We start from the raw sequence: 20,674 nt of genomic DNA on the forward strand, positions 1-20,674 counted from the left end.
TGGGAGGATTGTTTGAGACCAGGAGTTGAGACCAGCTTGGTCAACATAGCAATACCTCACCTCTATTAAAAAAAATTATTTCATGTATTAAAAATGTACAAGGTGCCTTTTATGAATACAAAGATATTTATTGGGTTTAATTTTCTAAATGTTTCTGCCCAGGTTCCATCCAGAGTTTCTGATCCCCTATGATTGCATTTGCACTAATCCCTTTGGATCAGTTTAAGTACCTGTAGGTTGAAACAAATGTAATCTTTTGAGTCATGTTATTCAAATTCTCATTTGTCCATAATCTTCCACACTTTGGGATTAATCTAATAATATGAGGTAACATTTATCAAGCACATGCAATATGCCGATTTAATCATTTGATATTTATCATCACCTTTAATTCTCAAAACAGTCCTAAGAAATAGGTATTTTTCTAAATCCTGTTGTATAAAGAAGGACATAAGGCACAAAGCTGGTGATGAACTCACTAAATGATGAGGTTGGGATTTCAGTCCAGAAGCTTTTCATCCAGAGCCCACACCTTTAACCACTACGTTATTTTTTCATTCAGAAAACAGAGCCATTTTACTAATTGCTTATGTTCACTGCCAATCTAGAGTAATTGTTCTCCTCTAGTTCTTTGCACACTTTGCTTTGTTATCACAAACCTTTATTCCAGTTGATAGCCCTAGAGTAGTTGTGCTAAGGAATGGTTGTGTAAGGGACTTGAGTGTCCTCTGTGTGCTGGTGTGTGTGTGATAGAGTGTTCATACAAATACCATGCTTAATCTTCAAAATAAGATATGGTTTTACTGATGAATCAATGAAAATTCAGAGAGATGTGGTCAAAGGTCACTCAGCTAATGAGTGGGTTTAATCCCAGATCAGTCTAATGTGAGTCAATTTTTACCAGATGCATCCTGCTGACACGCATATGCTTTCTAAGAATGTAGAGATAAGGCCTTACAATGTTATTCTGTTTTTGTTTAATTTTGGTTTTTTGTCAACATCATTCTGATCTTTTGATTTCTCTGCATTGTGCTTTTTCCATATGTGCTCACAGAAAAAGCTCTAAAATTGAATGTATATAAGCATTTTCAAACATTACTTTTTCCATGTTTTTCCTGGGTTTTGAGAAACACTAGCAGAAAGAAAACACTTTATTTTTCACTTCTGATTATATTCATGGGATTCTAAGAGATCATGTGATGGTTTGCAATCTTCACAATTGAATCTACAATGACTGAATGTTCACATATAGTAACAGTGGGTTCTTTTAACTAAATATGTTGTGACATCAGCAACTACCATATTTTAGTTTACTATAAATCTCTGTACCATAAGGAAGCTGTACTTATTCATTTTTATTCTCTTAAATTGCAAAGTAGTTCTCTGAAGTAACATTGACTTTTTTTTTCTTCTTAAAATTTTGAGACAGTCTCACTCTGTCAGCCAGGCTGGAGTGCAGTGGCACAATCTCGGCCAACATTGATATTTGTTGGCCAAGATCATGATATTTCTATGAGAACATTAAGTTTTTTAAACATACAGATATAATAGTATATGTAGTAACTCTATCTTGTATGTCTTGTATGGTATTATGTAATAATTCTAGGAGATGATCTTACTGAAAAGCTGACTTCTGAGAAATACTTATATTTTTACATTATTCATTTAGGAGAAGGGAGTTGATCAAAATGTAAACCTCCTGAGAGATTTTCTCACATGAGAAGAAATGAGATACCAAGTACATTTTCTTCACTTAAGGTTATACTGGATTTACCTTTTCTAATTCAGTATCAATATATTTACCTGACAAAATTCAGGTAACATCTAATATTTATCAGCCTTATAATACTAAACCAACTTTTCAATTAAAGTAGTCCAGTATTATTGAAAATAAGTATATGGGCTTAATAAATCATTTTGTTCTCAATTTTATATGAGAGACATAAAAAACAATAATCAGAATCTGCCAAAACCAATAATCAATATCTGCCAGATTATTAGGCACTTTAAAAGTAAGATTGCTAATGGAATGCTAACAGTGATCTTTCAAGAAAAGCATTATCATCTACATTTTACATGAAAGAGCCTGAAAATAATTCACCAAAGTCAAACTAGTGATCCTGGATTCTAGCCCCAGCTTGACTGATTCAAAAGTTAAATTTTCTTTCCACATATGTAATAAATAAGATTTAACAACACTAAGATTAGATTACAGCTCTTTTCAAAGAACTAGTTAACAAAATGGTTTGGTTACTTCTCTCTCTCTCTGTCTCTCTTTCTCTTTCTTTCTCTGTCTCTCTCTCTGAGACAAAGTCTTGCTCTGTTTCCCAGGCTGGAAAGTAGTGGCGCCATTATGCCCGCTCACTGCAGCCTCTATCTCCTCTCACCTCAGCCTCCTGAGTACCTGGGACTGCAGGCATGCACCACCATGCTCGGCCACTTTTTTTTTTTTTTTTTTTTGACTGGAGATGGAGGTCTTGCCTCCTGGCCTCAAGCAATCCTCCTGCCTCAGCCTCCCAAAATTCTGGGGTTGAAGGCATGAGCTATCATGCCTGGCCAAAGATCACTGGTAGTCTCTTTTGACTAAGATATTACATTAAATAAATAAATGTTTCTATTCATTGGACTAGAAATCTATTATCTCCATGAACAATAACTATTGATTTTTGTGAACTGGCCTGTAATAAGTTAACTTATTTGTGAATAAATTCATTATTATAATGAAGTTAAGAATTCGAAACAATGAAGCAAAACCAGGAAACAAAAGAGTAACAATTTTTTTGAGTATTTTTGGATAACTGTGGAGGTAAATAGCTGGCTGTGTTTATAAAATGAAAAACTTAGCCGGGGTGGTGGTGCCCACCTGTGATCCCAGCATTTTGGGAGGTCAGGACTGGAGGATTACTTGAGCCCAGGAGTTCAAGATCAGCCTGGGCATCGTAGTGAGCCCTCATCTCTATAGAAATCAGAAAATTAGCCAGGCACGGTAGTGTCAGCCTGTGGTACCAGCCACTTGGGAGGCTGAGGTGAGAAAATCATATGAGCTCATCAGGAGTTGGAAGCTGCAGTGAGCCATGATTGCACCACTGCATTGCAGCATGGGCAAAAGATCAAGACCCTATCTCAAAAAATGAAATAATATAAACAAAGTGCTAGCAAAGTGTGTATTTTGGCCAGATGGAAATAAGTCATTTTTATTGTTAAGAACAATGTAAGATGCATGAATCCATCTCTTCATCCACCCATCTATTCTGTATGCAATATGTGCACTTTATTTGAGGGCAGAGATAAATAATATAAAATGCCTACCTAACGATTATAATATTTTTTTCCAGGAGTTTTCTAAACGGACAGAAAGTATTGCAGTCCAGGCTGAGAATCTTGTAAAGGAAGCTTCAGAGATACCACTTGGGCCCCAAAACAAGCAGCTGCTTCAACAGCAGGCCAAGTCAATCAAAGAGCAAGTCAAAAAATTAGAAGACACGCTTGAAGAAGAGTATGTGATTGACAAGTCCTAAACTTTCTTCTCTGAGATAAAGTTTCATACAATCTTTCCTGTACTTTGTATTCAAAACATTCTTTTAAAATCTCAAAGTGTCTGTGTATTCCAGCATGTTTTGAGGAAACAACTCACAATTCAAAAGAATCACTAATACAGAAACCAATATCTATCACAGAGCCAAAAAATAGAAAGGATGTGGGTTTTGCATCTTAAACTGATCATGTTCATGAGAAAGCCATAACTCTTCCATTATGTGGCCTTTGTACATTGTAGAGGGAATCTTAAAAAAGAGCTAATAGTTAAGATAATTTTTTATGATATTATTCTGCCGTCACCAGTTAGAGTGAAAAGGAGATATTTTGTAGTGTAGATTCTAGGCCTAAATACACATCACATAGACCATGTGTCTCCAACTTGAAGAAGCTCCTGGAGCTTGTTTACAGTGCCTCAGTTTTCAAGTTATCCTAATTAATATGCTATTTCCAGTAATTAACTTTAAAAATCCATTTTATCTTTAAACTTTTAATGTTTGTTTATCTGAACAGAAATAAATGTGTGGCCTATTCATATCCTGTTATATGCACAATATACACCAAAAAGTTTGGAGAGGAAAAACATGAGCATACAGCCAATATTCCTCAAGATAGTATGGCCAAACATTTCTACTTTAACGTAATTTAGTGGAAAATCAATGATATACAACAGCATATTATTATTAAGAAAGAGGCCATCATTTCTATGGTGGATTTTAAAATGTAAAATGTGTTTTTAATACCATTAACAGCTTAAAATTAACATTTTACGTTTGCTTAAACTTTAAAATTTGATACATATTTTATTTAAAACAAATTATGACTTGAAATTTTGAGGACTTCATATTATAGTAAATATTCTCTCTCAAGTTATGGAAATAGTAAAACTTTGAGTTTATTAGAAAGGAGGCTACTTCTCTTAAGCATAGCCATTTTAATCTTTATTTAATTTAAAAAGTTGCAGTATAACACAGCTTGTATTACCTGTACTGCTGACAGCATTAGGCACATCCAGGGTATAAATTTGAGGCTGCAATATTATTTAATTTGACAATCAATGACGCCATTGTATTTTTCTTGATGTCTTCAAGTGCCTTTTGCTAAACAGGGACATCGTTTCACTTTTCTTTTTTAACCCAAAGGCTTATCAGTTCAGCTATATAGTGTTAATTTCTTAGTCTTTTTCTAAACTGAAAGCCATATTCACCTGGTTATACATGCATAGCTAATACAAATTAGAAATCTATAGCTCAAATTTTGTTCACTAGATTTATTAGAAATAAAGCCTAAGTTGTCTAAAAGTACTTAGGGTGCTCATATACAGGAATTTATAAACGTCTTTTGGAATCAGGACCATAAGACATTTATGAAAATGGCTGTAATCACATATATTATACATTTCAGGATTAGCCCTGATAATAGAAACAGTTCCTGTCTGGCAGCATGGGATTGAGATCACAAGTTGTCTTGATTGATAAAATGCAGTTTGTAAAGGTCTTTCCATAGACAGCATCACTGCAATGTCTCTCCTTTAAGAGTAAGAACATGTCTTCCAGCCAGGCGCAGTTGCTCGCGTCTGTAATCCCAGCACTTTGGGAGGCGGGTGGATTGCCTGAGCTCAGGAGTTCAAGACCAGCCTGGGCAACATGCTGAAACCCCATCTCTACTAAAATAAAAAAATTAGCCAGGTGTGGTGGCGCATGCCTATAATCCCAGCTACTCAGGAGGCTGAAGTAGGAGACTTGCTTGAACCTGGGAGGTGGAGGTTGCAGTGAGCCGAAATCGCACCATTGCACTCCAGCCTGATAACAGAGCAAGACTCTAGCTGAAAAAAAAAAAAAAAAAAAGAGCATGTCTTTGGAAACAGGACTATTGAAAAGCTGTAAATCTCTTTTAAAACCCTGAAATCTCTTCTGGCATAGTTTACTAAATAAGTCCTGGCAACAACTGGTCACATGCAGAGTTTAATTAGATTATACCTGGATTCAAACCCCTTTGGACGCAGCAATATTTTATTTGAAGTGCAGTTCCACTCAAAGCATAGACACTGCCTCATTAAATGTCCATTCTCAGAGAAGACAGGAAAACCTGATGAACTACTCAGAACAAATGTGCATTTTTTTAGCTCAAGTAGTTTCAACTTTGAAATGGTCATAAATGTCTTCATTATCTTCTCACCTGGTGATTTCAAGGAAAATGTGTTGTTGTTCTCTATTAAAATACTGAGTTTTATTTACTTAATTTGGTTAATTTTAGTATTAAAACCATGGAAATGGTGAAAACCAAGTGGGATCATTTTGGCAGTAATTTTGAGACTCTGTCCACCTGGATAACTGAGAAAGAAAAAGAACTCAATGGCTTGGAAACTTCATCATCTGCCATGGACATGCAAATCAGCCAAATTAAGGTGACCTGCTCACACGTTATATTTATAATCCATGTCTAGCTTTTAAGAACTACTTCCTTACATTTCATCAAATGCTGTTTGGTCCCAGGACAAGTCTTTCTTTGCAATGTGACTATTAAAATTAAATTCACACAGATTACCAAGCTAAGAGGTCTGGATTAATACTGGGCAACACTTTATAGTTGGAATTATGTATTAACATTGTCTGACTTGTGCATTCAAAGTTAACATTGTGTGAAATATCATTAAAATATTTTTATGGTTACATTCTTTTCCTTGATTTTGAATTAACCTCAGTAGAATGCTCTGCCGATTCATTATACAACATGAAATGTATTCATCATGTACAACTCTAAAATACCAGTCCCATTGTCCAGCTCAAGTATTAGTGTGACTTACCCATACCAATCACAAGGAGGAGTTTGAAAAGCATCTTTCTTAAGTGAAGCAATTCTACTTCATTGCTATAATGTTTTCATTTATGGCCTCGGAGCATGGATAGAGGTCCTCTGATTTCTTATCTCTCCCAGGTCTAAAATGACCAGATGGATAGACTATGATTGACCACTTCATTTAGACAGTTCAAGAAGAAAAATGGGCTTAAAGCAATGAGCTTGGAGTGTTCATTTCTCTTTACTTTATACAAGTTTATACCACACATGTTAAAAATTCAACCACTTTTTCTACCTCAGCTTTTTTTTTTTTTTGGAATGGGAAAGCCCTCTGCTATTTCAATTAAATATAGTAAAATAAATACCAAGGTGAGGGAACATTTCACACTGTGACTCAGAACAAGTCATTACCATGTGGAGGGTGGGAGGGTGCAATGTTGTTCAGATGACATTTTCTGCTGTGCAGATCATCCTTGCTTATCACACATCTTTTGCAGTCAAGCATACATGGAGTGTCACATCCACAATCTGCTATGTCTTCTTTGGTACACCAGGAAAAATAGATGTGAGGCTATGAAAGAATATTCACTGTTAAAGTTGTCTTTAAAAGTTGTCATTTAATCATTTTCACTAAATTCTAAGAAAAAAATAGTACATTTAAATAGTTTTGTCTCAAAAATGTCCACTTTTGAAAATTAACATACATTTTTCAACGTATTTATTCTTTCTATAATTCATTTACTATTATTTTGCCCTTATTCCAGGACTTTGGAATATGTCAACTATCAAATGTCATCTCATTGTTATTCTTCAGGAAAAAAAAGACTATTTTTTTTTAAATAAATATTCTGTCATCTGTTTTTATTTTGTCAGTCTAGAAATACATTTCAATACATCCAATAAGGCATTTTTAAAACTCTCTGAAAGTGAATATGAATACCAGGAAAAAGATATTTGCTAGAAATTAGCAAGGATACAGTGGAATACCCTGTCCTGTGGAAATTGGTCTATTAGGTTTATATTTTATTTCCAAACAGAAGACTCATTATAGGAAATGTTAAAAATATAGTAACATTTGTAGTAGTGTTTTCCCTTTAAAATTATTTTAGGATTAACAGTAATGAAGCATTTGCATTGCTGGAAGATAAATACACTAAGCCCATTTTTGTTCATTATTACATGCCATTTCAAACGACTGACTTCTTATTCCTAACTTATAATTGATAAATGATAACATATACTAGGTTCATCTTCCATCTTCTTCTCTTAGATGGATTTGTTTTTACCACAATCCAACAATATGATCGAGTGATTTGTATGTATGAATTTGTGTTACTCTAAGAACTAAGAGCTCTGTTCTTAACTAAGTTTGTTTCACTGATGTGTTCCAGCACCTAGAACTATTATTAGTGCTTTGTAGACAACTTATATTTGTTGAATTTATGATTAATTTTTCTAAAAATATAATCTTAAAAAAACAAAATGAAGAAAGGTTGTATTAATGTTCAAACAACGAATATTGATGAGCTATACCACTTCATTCATTCATATGAAAAAGAAAAATAAGTGACACATATCCAACATTTAATCTTTTGTAACTTATTTCTGATTGTCTCAACTAGGCAGAAATTATTTCTGACTATGGTGTCTCATCTAGACAAAAGTTAAAACTTTATTTTTTTCCCTAGGGTAATAGTATTTTCCATTTAAATTACCAGAAACTGAGACTTAGCTGAATTTTTGATGTTATTTTAATTGAATAATTTTGTCCTTTGTCTCAGAGAAATAATTTTCATCTTCTTATATACAAACAAGCTTCTATGTTTGTGAGAGATACTCCACAGACACACGTAAACACATGTATACATGCACACACTTCCTTCACAGCTGTTGCCTAACACATAAAATGTCATTTCTTCCCCAATTGAAATAAATTGAAATGACAGTATGTGGGCTTTTCCCTATCAAGTACATAGCAATGAGGTCCCTGGATCAGCAGCCTCAGTATCACCTGAGGATTTGTTAGAAATGAAAATTCTTGAGCCCTGCCTTAGACTTACTAGTCTGAATCCTGGAGAACAGGGACCAGATGATCCTAATGCATTCTAGCTTTGGAAACCACTGGCATGAAGAACAGATGATAAATTTGAGAAAGAAAAACTGATTTTAGGTAGGTGTACAGTCATTAAACCTTTTAGTAACATATGAAATACTCAACTGCATTTCAGAAAAATAAGTAAATGTCAATATTTAGCATTCTAATGAGTTACTGAAACATAATGCTTCTTTAGCTCAGTTATTTAAAATGCCTAATTTATAACATAAGCAGATAATTCTTTGTATCTTCAGAGATATGTAAGTGTCCCAGGGACATCTCCTGGGTTACTTCACTGCAAGCAAGAGTAGTTATTTCTCCTTATTCTCTATTCAACAAGCACACCCCCCCATCACTGTATTTTCCAGACATTTTCGGTATATCTCATCTCGCCAACCACATGGTGTTTGCTCATAGCTGCGCTCAAACCATCCAAGTCTTTAAATATTCCCTCTTTGCAGATGATTATATCATTTTAGGAAGCCAAGCTTGCTCAGCCTACATGGTTATTTTTCTTGTTTTAACTATTAGGTCACAATTCAGGAAATAGAAAGTAAGCTCAGCAGCATTATAGGATTAGAAGAAGAAGCCCAGTCTTTTGCTCAATTTGTTACCACTGGAGAATCTGCTCGAATTAAAGCCAAGCTGACACAAATAAGAAGATACTGGGAAGAACTTCGAGAGCATGCACAGTGTCTGGAAGGAACAATCCTGGGACATTTATCCCAGCAGCAAAAGTTTGAAGAGAACCTTAGAAAGGTAAGAAGTGGCCCATGCATACTTAAGTTTACATATTTCACACTGTATTTACAGGTAAATACAATAAGTACTTTACAAATTGTGGAATAAGAAAATGACATAATTTGCCAATCATCTACCAAGGTGTCAGTGAAGAGTAAATTTATAATTATTTATATGGCACCGTTTTTGGTGGCATACGAGAATGTTACACATTGCATTCAGTTAGTCGTTAAGAACAGTTATTTTCCTTTCAAATAATAGGATACATTGATTTCAGATGTTTAAAGAATGCTTTTTGTAATTACATTGAAAGTTATCCAAAAAAGGTAGGTATGCTGTTTTCTCAGTAACCTTTTTTTTTTTTGCCTTGCTATGTGTTTTTCCCACTGTTATTTTTATATTGCATCAATGTTTTAGATCCAGCAATCTGTGTCTGAATTTGAAGATAAACTTGCTGTTCCAATTAAAATATGTTCTTCAGCTACAGAAACATACAAAGTTCTTCAAGAACATATGGTAAGAATATGCTTCAACATTTCTACTATTTACCAACTTAAAAATTTGATAATTCTCACTTAAAAAGAAAATAGAGTAAATTTTTATGAAAATTGAAACGGGAAAAATGTTTATATTAGTCAAGTAAGTATATAGATCTAATATTCACTTTATATAAGGCATGTAAGTGTGTGAATAAATTTTTGTTAAAGATGTATATTAAAGGAGTATTCATTTCAAATAAATTTATCTCTTTTAGTTAGAATGTGTAACATTTTCAGAGTTTAGCTTTAATAAATCCTGTTACCTCTTGCCAGCATTATTAAAAAAGTATGTTTGCAAGGAAAAATATATGTGTATAGCTATCTTCAGATTTTAACCCACTATACTCAGATGTTTAAGGAATGTATCCTCACTGACCTGTTTCCAACGAATAGCCTTCTGGTCTAGTCTCAGAATTGATCACTACAAATCTTCTGCAAGGCAACAAACAGATGGCTCTGGCAGAATTTGAGGGGAGGAACGAATAGGGAGAATTATACGCAAAGAAGTACTACAATATGTTAATTAACAAATAAAAATATAAATATGATTCCTATTGCACATGCATGTGTACACGTCCTAATGCATGTACATTTATAAAGGTGTACATGATAGAAAACAACCCATTGACATAGGCATGTCTGGAAGAGGGAGTGAAATTTCTATTGGTTAAATATTTATGATGAGAATACACTTTTGTGTTACTTATTTGTAATTTCTTTATACAAAAAAAGAGGAAAAGTAGGAGAATTCAGTGTGATGAAATTATTTTCTTTCTGGTATTTAAATTTCCTAAAGCAAGTGGTTTTTCTAATGAAAGGACATACCTCTTAGCGTTCTAATGAAGATGAAATGAGTCAATACATGGGATGTAGGTAACACAGTGCTGGCCAGATTCTGAGGCACTGTGTCATTGTTACTATTATTATTTTTATTGAGGTAGACAGCAGCTTCTTCAGCCATAACTCTTTTTATATGTAGTTCTTGTAGTGATTATGGTATGTTACATGTGGTTTTTGTAAGTTAAAGATAGGGTTTTTAAATACTCACATATTTAGCATAAAATGACTAATCATCTTTACAAGTTATCTAAATTGTCAAAGGAAAGTTGAAAGTTTTCAGATAAATAGCAGTACATTCTTATTTGGATAACTCTCTCCATTTTCATTTTTGATTTCTGTATTAATGAGGTCACTTTTTTCTCATTTTCACTATGTCTTGCTGCAAATCATGGGCACAGACCTTTTAAAAATAGATTTAACTTTTATTTGTTTTCAATGGTGCACATGTGATCATTTAATACATTCATATAATTTGTAAGAGTAAAATCAGTGGAATTGGGACCTTCATCACCTAAAATATTTGTGTTTTACTTATGCAAGGAACATTCTAACTATTTTCTAGCTGTTTTGAAATATAGGATAGATTATTGCATAGTCCCCCAACTAATCTATCAAAGAGTAAGCCTGATTTCTTCTATTAAACTGTATATTTGTACCCATTCTTAGTACCATTACTGTTTATCATGACTGAGGGAAAATATTTTGTGATGGTGGGTGTCAAAGCAAAATGCAGGTCTCGTTGGCTCCTGTGCTTTCATTGCATTCTTCTTGAACTCTTCTTAGGATCTCTGCCAGGCCCTGGAGTCCCTGAGCAGCCCGATCACTGCCTTCTCAGCCAGTGCCAGGAAAGTTGTGAACAGAGACTCCTGTGTTCAGGAGGCTGCGGCTCTACAACAGCAATACGAGGGCACCCTAAGGAAGGCGAAGGAGAGACAGACTGTGCTGGAGAACCTGCTGGCCCACTGGCAGAGGTGAGCAGCATTTTTCCTTGAGTTGCTGCCACTACTAAATAGGAAATTCTGGATTAGCAGTTCTTTAAGTGATGGGGAATAATTTTCCCAGATGCAAAACACATGAGCTTGTGGGTGTAGCACAGGAAACTCTTGATCTTTGTTATAAGGTGAAGACTCCCAAGAGTGGAGAGGATGTATGTGGATCTTTACATATTACTCAATAGAAACCTGAGTGCAGGGATACACATGAAAATGAAAGGAGTGATCTTTGTGCTGTCTCGTCTAAGACTGAGATAACCGAGACTATATTATTTACTATGGTTTGTGTTGGACCCCCCAACTTCAGAAGGGTTTGATCTCCTAGCATGAAAATTTTCAATGAATTTGTTTCTGTTCTCTGCTTCCTTTAGGCTAGAGAAAGAACTATCATCCTTTCTGACTTGGTTAGAGCGTTGTGAAGCTATAGCCAGTTCCCCAGAAATGGACATTTATGCAGACAGAGTCAAAGTGGAAAGTGAACTTCAGTTAATTCAGGCAAGTTCAAGGAAGTGTGAGGAAAGAAAAACAAAATGCTTTTGTTACAGTTACATTATTTTTTTTAAATAAAGTAATAAAATAAATAAATTTGCATCTTCCTTCTTGCATTGATTTTGTGATTCCTGATGCATCATTTGAATCAAGGTGTTCCGAAAAGAAAACAGCAACCATGACCTGAAAGACAGAGAAACTAACAATGAGAGCTTTGTGATGTTCAGTTTCCATGATGTGTTAGAAAACCCGTAATTCAATGTCTGGCATCTGAATATAAATGATTTGGCAAAGGAGAGGAAAGGATGGGTAGGAATATAGATGAAAAGAGGTTGGCTATCAGTTCATAATTTCTGAGGCTGGAAATAGGTATAATCTCTCTACTTTGATATGTATGTGAATTTTGGGCAATAAAGGGTGTTCTTTTAAAGAAATAAGAAATAGGATGTAAAAAGAAGCCACAGTAATGATTATTTTCATGCAAGAAAAAAATGAATGAGCACAAATGTAGGTAATGGGTAGAAAGACAAAGTTTATTTCATACTTGAAGAAGTCAATCTTTTAAACTAAAAGAAAGAAAATCTTTGAGTATAATTGAAGCTAAAGACAATGTCACTGATTTCTAGAGATTAATATCTTGCCTTAAACAATGCTATCTATGCCAGAAAATCCAGCAGTCAAAATTGTTTCTCAAAAGAGATTTGTTGCATTACAGATTTATATTCCAACTTTCTCCCATCAACTTTCATAAGACATTTAAGAGGAAGCTATGTTCTTTTACCTTTTGTAACTGCTTCTCTGAAAACTCTGTCACCAGTGTCTGTAGCATCTGAATCTGTTGCCCCACCTTTAAATGTTCTCCTTCCTTGACTTGAGTGGGTACTCCATTCTCCTGGTTCTCCTGACTTTCTGATTTATTAAACACTGATGTCTGCACTCATCTTCCACCAAGTCCCTTCTCAGAAACCCATAGTGACTGTTTCCTGCCCTAAGCATAAAATAAAGGGCAATTCTGATCTACAATCTGGCTCCTGTCTTCTTTCATATACACATGGGGTGTTCCCAGAAGCGACATCACAGATCTTTTTCTTATAAATGAGAACATTGACACAAGGCTACCTGGGCATTAAAACTGTTGCTGCACATCTTCACGTGGAAACTAGGTGCCATATGACTGAGATGACTGCAAACTCTGTTGCTTCTGCATCCTGACATTGCATCAGTAAGGCAGCCTCACCTCGTGGGCTGGACCTGACTTGTGCATTCCCACCTTTGGGCTCTGCATCCTGCCCTGTTTCTCTCCTCTGTACCCAGTGTAAGCAGCAATTCTGCTTCATGGTCTTACCTGTCATGCACAGGCTATGTACTCCTTCCTCTAATCCCTTTAGTGATCTTGCATGTATTACATGTGTGGCCTCACTAGGAAGGGAAGGAAAGCATTTCCACAAGCATCTACTTACTGTCTGCTATGCTGTACCTATCATTTTACTTAACATCTTTTTTTATTGTTACCAATCTATTGGAGTGTTTATATTTTAGCTCTTATTAGGTAGGAGCCACAACTTTCATGCACCTCACAGCCCTTAAGAGATTCACTGCCAGATTAAATTTTTAAATGAAGGAGTTCTATTGCTTAAAAGTAAAATGAAGAGCCCTTAAGTTCTCCCATTTGGCCTAATCTAGTCTCTAAACAGAGAGGGAGAACGTGTCCCCGTCTACAATGCATCTCTTGCTGTTAGCTATGCACTGATCTCTCTGGCAATAGTTTTTCTTTGATTCTCTTTGCCTACTCAGTCTCTTCATCCTGAAAGAAACTCTACAGCTTCTTGATTTGCCTAACTTATAACTCAGACTCCAGAAAACTTATTCAGGTTTCAGTCACATATTATTACTTGATTTAGAAATGGATCCACTTAACCTTTAATGGAATGGAACCAAATTCCATTAGAAATGGATCCAAGTGGATCCATTTCTAAATCAAGTAATAAAAGCTCTCTTCAGCCTGGCCCCAGTGACTTCCATTTTGCAAAAATGCAAATTCTTTGGGCAAGAACCCCCTGTGTTGCGTGGTCCTTACTTTTCATTCATGTTGGGATGAGATCCGTAATGTCTTGTTTGTTTCAGGCACTGCAAAATGAAGTTGTATCCCAGGCCTCATTCTATAGCAAACTTTTGCAACTGAAGGAATCATTGTTTTCAGTAGCCTCCAAAGAGGATGTGAAAATGCTGAAACTACATTTGGAGCAGTTGGATGAGAGATGGAGAGATTTACCCCAGATAATTAACAAAAGGTGGGTTCTAAAAGATAAATCTTCCAATATTGTTCATTTGCTTTTAAACGATGATCATATAAATTAAGAAAGCATAGTTTTGTTTACTTTTATTTAACTCCAACTACTCAGCTGATAACTACAGAAGGGAAGAAAACTTTCATTTTGAAAATCAAGGTCCACAAAGCTGAGCATTTCTAATGAATCCCGATTCACAATTTAGTTTTAAAATAAGAGCAAGTGATTAAACCAGTTGAAATAGATGAAAGAGAGTAGGATTACTAATATTTGTATTATTTATTACATAAGCTGTTTTGTGTGGGAAAAATGGTGCCTAAAATATTATCTCATGTGACATTTCTCAACCAGAGGCATTTTATACACATATGCTAGTATATTTCGTTTTAATATAGATCTTTTGGAGTGAGCAAGATAAATTTAACCTTTCTGTCCATTTAAAAAATTCGTTCACTCAGCAAATATTTATTGAGTTTCCACAGTGAGTAGCATACTCTTCTATGTGCTGGAGATAGCAACAATAAAGAGTTTCATCCCTTACTTTCACGGAGCTTATATTTTTTCTATTGTTTATTTATTCATGTACTCAATCAATCAACAAATATGTATTAGGTACTTGCTGAGTACAAGGTACCATATCAGGACCAGGAGCCATAAAAATAAACAAAACCTAACCCAAAATAATTTACATATTAGTGTGGGAATAACAAGGGGTGAACACGAAGTATTATAGGAACAAAAAAGGGACATTTGAATGGGTTCAGAAATTTACAGAAAAATTTGATGCCAACTCTTGAAAGGCAACCAATTTTGTGAAACAAAGCAGTATGTGTCCTCTGCCTATACCTTAAAGGGAAAGTAAAGAGCTTTTAAAGTGATACAAATGTGTGAAGGTATTTAAAATATAATGTGTGCATATAAGGGTAATGTGTAGAGGATTTTGTAAATATTAAAACATGAAAACTGATTTAAAAGTTGAACTTTGTAGACAAACCATTTTAATAAATACTAGTGTTTGATGAAGTTATTAGCTTTAATATGTCTGGATTTTGATCTCTGATCGCCTATTATTTATTAACTAATTCATTTATCACAAATGCATTGATTGATCCCTGATGATATCCTAGGCAACTTTTTAGGTGCTGGGGATACAGCAGTAAGCAAGGCAGATACAGTCCATACTCTCATGGTGTGGAGAGAGGGGAGGAAGGAGCTGGGGGGGGAAATAAATATGTAATTAAACAAGTGAACAAACAAGACAATTTCAGGCAACGTTCAGTATTATTAAGACAACAAAACAGGGTGGCGTGACAGGGACTGCAGGCTGGTGTATCTTTAGAATGGGGGTCAAGCAAGGCCTCTCTGGGGAGATGACACCTGATTAACATCTGTGTGCTGTGCAGGAAGCAGACCCACGCAGGCAAAGGGCGCAAAAATGGCAAAAGCTCTAAGGCAGTAATGAGTTGGTTATATTGGAAGACAGAGAGGTCAATCGGAATGTGGGGCAGAGTTGCGTCAGATGAGGCCAGAGAAGTAGATAATGTGAATTTTCTTGTAGACCACAGTAAGGAGTTTGGGGTTTTGCCTTCTTAAGTGCAACGGGAAACTACCTAGTGTTTAAGCAGGACAGGTAATGTTCTATCACATGAAATCATGTCTAGTTATTATCTAGAGAGTAGATGGTAAGGAGTCAAAGGTGGGAGGGAGGAAGCCAGTTAGAAGGCTGTTGAATGTCAGGCAAGAAGTGAAGAGGTTTAGACCAGGGTAGGGGCAGTGGAAATGGAGAGAAGAGCACAGAATCAATGTATAGTGTGGTGGGGGCGGGGTGTGGGGATTGTAGGGGCCAAGGCCCTTGCCCCCTAGAGGTTAGAAAGTCACTGACATGAGGCAGATTAATAGAAAAGGAATATAAATTTATTTAATGTATAATATACACAGGAGCCTCCAGAATGAAGACTCAACCTCCATTGACATACAGAATATATGCCATCTGGAGGTTATAGAAAAACTGTGAGCTCAGAAAATGGCCCAAAACAGATTTTCATGGCAAGACATGTTATCGGAGGGAGAAACGAAGAAGCTTAGCTAGAAAAGCTGGTCTTGTTATGTAGATGAAACCTCATAGGTGTAGCTCTCAAGAAAAATAGATGGCAATTGTCTCTTTCAGGTCTTTATAGTGTTTGACTCTCAGTTCATCTTTCCTAGATCTGGACAAAGGCAGGGCGAGCTGCATTAGTGAAGATTCTCTACAGATCTACAGAAGCAAATTCTCCCCACTAAAGACAGCTTTACAGGGTCATTTCAGAATTTGTCAAAGGAATATATTTTAGAGTAAAATATTTTGGTTTTCTTCAGTTCCTACTTTGAAACTTAAAAACCGTTTCACATATTAAAAGCTAAATGGATAGTTTCGAAGAGATTTGTTTGATAGAGGTTGAGTGTGATGGCTCATGCCCATAATCCCAGAGTTTTGGGAGGCCCAGGTGAGAGGACTGCTTGGGAAACATAGCAAGACCTCACCTCTACAAGAAAAATTTTTTAAAAAAACTATCCGGGCATGGTGGCATGTAACTGTAGTCTCAGCTTCTCCGAAGGCTGAGGCAAGAGGATTACTTGAGACCAGGAGCTTGAAGTTACAGGAAGCCGTGATCACAGCACTGCACTGAAGCCTGGGCAACAGAGTGATACTTGCCTCACTAAAATAAAAAGAAAAAAAAAAGTTATTTGATAGAGAAAGACAAAGGAGTGGAAAAGCAAATTAAGATACGCAGAAAAAAAGCAGACTGAAACATATTGTTCCATGTCTTCTTTAGTCAGTGTCTCAGTCCTGAGAAAAGATCAGTTCAGTTAAATATCTTTGTCCCATTCCAGAAGGTGGCATTGCAAATGGGCTGGGCCTCTGTAGATGATGCAGGCAAACACATCTTTAATAAGAGGCATTTCTAAGGAAACAGAAGAAAAACGAAGGTTAATGTCTAAAGTAGTCTATAGACTTGTTTTTCTAGAGATTGTGAAGCATCTTCAGATTACAGTAGCAATCTGAACAGATTTTTCTGGAATGTAGTTCAGATTGATGGTCAAGTGAACTTTCCGAGAAGTCAATACATCAGCAGGCACATAGGCTGTTTACTTATAAATTTCTGTTATTTCTCCCACAGTTTAGTTGTCTAGCTGCCGTTTGTGGGACTTTAAGAAAAGCAGTTTTGGCCAGGCATGGTGGCTCACACCTGTAATCCCAGCCCTTTGGGAGGCTAAGGCAAATGGATCACCTGAGGTTAGGAGTTTGAGACCCGCCTGGCCAATGTGGTGAAACCCCTCTCTACTAATAATACAAAAATTAGACTAGTGTGGTGGTGGGCACCTGTAATCCCAGCTACTTGGGAGGCTAAGGCAGGAGAATAGCTTGAACCCACGAGGCAGAATTTGCAGTGAGCCTAGATCACACCATTGCACTTCACCCTGGGCAACAGAGTGAAACTCTATCTCCAAAAAAAAAAAAAGAATAAATAAAATAAGGAAAATGAAAGGAAGATTTGGAAAACCTTAGTTTGGAAGCTTGTAGCCCAGAAAGAATTCAGGATTCTGAAGTCCAAATTGTTAGAAAATAATAAAAGCTCAAAAACAATGAACAAAGTTAGAATCTAATAACACGCATACTATAGTTTTTTAACATAATGTTCTCTCTCCAGCCCCCCATTTCTACCAAAGACAAATTATCATAGGACCAAATTATTTGCAAGATAAATTTTAGTCTTATTATGCTTGGCCTAATTATCCATATAAAGTGCAGCAAGGGCCACATAGGTTTTTTAAAAATTGGCTTTGCTGGTACTTTCTTCATAAGAAATCTCAGATTAAACCTTCAAAAGTCTCTCAAGGTTAATCAAGCCAAAGATTTATCTGTGCCTGCAGACATCCGTATGAATTGGGTGAATTCGTTTCTTCTCAAGGTCCCAATATAACTTGAGATTTGTGGGCCTTTCAGAAAGTGACATTCTTTACTTACCACAGGTCACAAATTTTATAAAGGCATCACATAGAAAAATATAAGACCAATCTTCCCAAGGGGCTCTTCATTGGCTCTATAAAGTTGACCTCCATTCCTCAAAGCAGTCTGATCATATCTAAAAATATGCCATTCCGGTCAAAGCCTTGGTAAAATAACCAATGTTTCCAATTGTATCCTGTTACAAAACATAGGCTTATTGAACATTTACAAATAACTATATTACAATACATAAAGAATACTCACAAATAGTTTCCAAATTCTGGAGAATCAAGTACAGAGGGAAAAGGAAAAAAAATTATTTTGACTCTGGAAATGAAAACATAAAAAGGATAAGCAATGTTTCAAACAAAAAGCCATTAAAAAAAAGTATTTCTGGCCTCTGTTAGTTCAGTCCCATGTAATTAACTCTTTTTCTGCTTGATGTTGGATTAGCAAATCTCATGAATGTATCAGCTTTTTAATTTGAGTCCTCGAAGTTTTTTTTTCTTTTAAGACAGAGTCTCACTCTGTTGCCCAGGCTGGAGTGCAGTGATGCAGTCTTGGCTCACTACAACCTCTGCCTTCTGGATTCAAGTGATGCCTCAGCCTTCTAAGTAGCTGGGATTATAGTTGTGCACCACCACACATGGCTAATTTTTATATTTTTTGTAGAAATGGAGTTTTCCATGTTGGCCACGCTAGTATCAAACTCCTGACCTCAAGTAATCCACCTGCCTTGGCCTCCCAAAGAATTGGGACCATAGGCGTGAGCCACTGCACCCAGCCATGGAAGTTCTTTCTTAGCCCAATAGTATAATCTCCAAAGTTATCAAAAAATCTGTATTTAAGAGTACTTGTAAGAGTCCTTTCCATAAATTTCCTTAAAGAAAAAGCAAATTTTGGATAGCAGCTGACTATAAACCACTTTTTGAGAAGAAAAAAAGTAAAACAATAATTGTCTATAGATGACAAAAGTTTAGGCTAGCCATGGTTAAAGATACAATTGATTAAAAAATTTGGTTACTTCCATGGCACACAGCAATTTAACATAACAATAATTATTACTGATAACATATACTAAGTCATCAGAATTCTAGGAATTTCATTCAGTTTTGGGACATATATTGTGCTGAGAGGGTATCCATAGATTAGATGTTCTTATAAAGAAAGAAAAGATGAAGAATGCCTCATAGAACCATCAGGGTGGATGATGGCAATGTTAACTGAGACAGGGAAGATTTTGAGTAAAGCAGCATTTGGGAAGTAAAAATCATCAAGAGGTATAGAGTGTTCATGTATGACAACATTGCTTTTGCCCTTGGGTAAAGTTAATTCCCAAAATGTATTATTAATCCTTTCTGTTCACTTATGGGACATTTTAACTTTAATACTTTGTATACATAGGATTAATTTTCTTCAGTCTGTGGTTGCTGAACACCAGCAATTTGATGAGCTGCTGCTTTCCTTTTCTATCTGGATTAAGCTGTTTCTCAGTGAATTACAAGCTACTTCTGAGATTAGCATAATGGACCATCAAGTAGCTCTTACTCGCCACAAGGTAAAGTGTGTTCTTTTAAGATTGAAGAAGAATTTTTTCATAAAAGAGGGTTCTCAAATTAAAAAGACATGCAACACTTAAAAAAATTTTAATGGTGGAAACTTGACTTTTATTTATATGAAAATGGTTTAATAATTGAGTATATGAATTAAAGCAATAAATTATTCAGAAAAATTAAGCAGATAAAGCCACTTTAGATAAAATTGGCAACTTTCTTAAGAAACTGTCTCTTCATAGTGGAGCAAATGATTTCTAGTGATTTCTAGTATAAAGTGATAAGAATGTCCCTTTTTAAGTTTCCCAGTTTGTTTTAATTTCAATGCTGAATTCAAATACTTAAGTGATATAGTTTTCTGAATTACTGTTTGCTTTATTTCCATTACTATGGAAATAAAGCAAATAGTTTTATTTATTTTTCTTGGTCCAGTAGTATAATTGCCAAAGTTATCAGTACTTGTGAGTGCTTTCCATGAATTTCCTTAAAGAAAAAGCAACAAATAGTTTTATTTCAACAAACTTGTTTCATTTCAGTTACTATTCGTTTCACTTCAATACTGAAAACTAATGCTGAATTCAAATACTTTAATGATATAGTTTTTCTTAATTACTATTCAGCTTTAAAGCAATTTAAAACTTATTTCCCTTATTTATAAATTATACATATGAAGGGTGAAAAGGACTTTCCTCTGCCCCCTGAAGGTTCAATTAATTTCAGTCTATGAAAGAAACTGACAATAGACAAATTAACAGGAGAAATGGCAAACACATTTATTATGTGCATATTGTATGGGAGCCCCACAAAATGTGAAGC

The 20,674-nt window shown here is 35.4% G+C and overlaps 1 protein-coding gene across 18 annotated transcripts in view; it reads left to right on the plus strand.

Moving 5' to 3' along the window:
• SYNE1 (spectrin repeat containing nuclear envelope protein 1) overlaps positions 1 to 20,674 on the plus strand; it is a 529,474-nt gene that overhangs the window by 200,541 nt on the left and 308,259 nt on the right. For all 18 annotated transcript variants that reach the window (XM_017537464.2, XM_037742153.1, XM_037742143.1 and 15 more), the window contains 8 exons: positions 3,336 to 3,496; positions 5,791 to 5,941; positions 8,960 to 9,187; positions 9,587 to 9,685; positions 11,332 to 11,519; positions 11,912 to 12,035; positions 14,154 to 14,320; positions 19,710 to 19,863. In XM_017537464.2, the coding sequence (XP_017392953.1) occupies positions 3,336 to 3,496; positions 5,791 to 5,941; positions 8,960 to 9,187; positions 9,587 to 9,685; positions 11,332 to 11,519; positions 11,912 to 12,035; positions 14,154 to 14,320; positions 19,710 to 19,863 (1,272 nt within the window). The remainder of the gene's footprint in view (positions 1 to 3,335; positions 3,497 to 5,790; positions 5,942 to 8,959; positions 9,188 to 9,586; positions 9,686 to 11,331; positions 11,520 to 11,911; positions 12,036 to 14,153; positions 14,321 to 19,709; positions 19,864 to 20,674) is intronic.

Source organism: Cebus imitator, unplaced genomic scaffold (assembly GCF_001604975.1).
Source record: "Cebus imitator isolate Cc_AM_T3 unplaced genomic scaffold, Cebus_imitator-1.0 Scaffold6, whole genome shotgun sequence".
NCBI classification, from domain to species: domain Eukaryota; kingdom Metazoa; phylum Chordata; class Mammalia; order Primates; family Cebidae; genus Cebus; species Cebus imitator.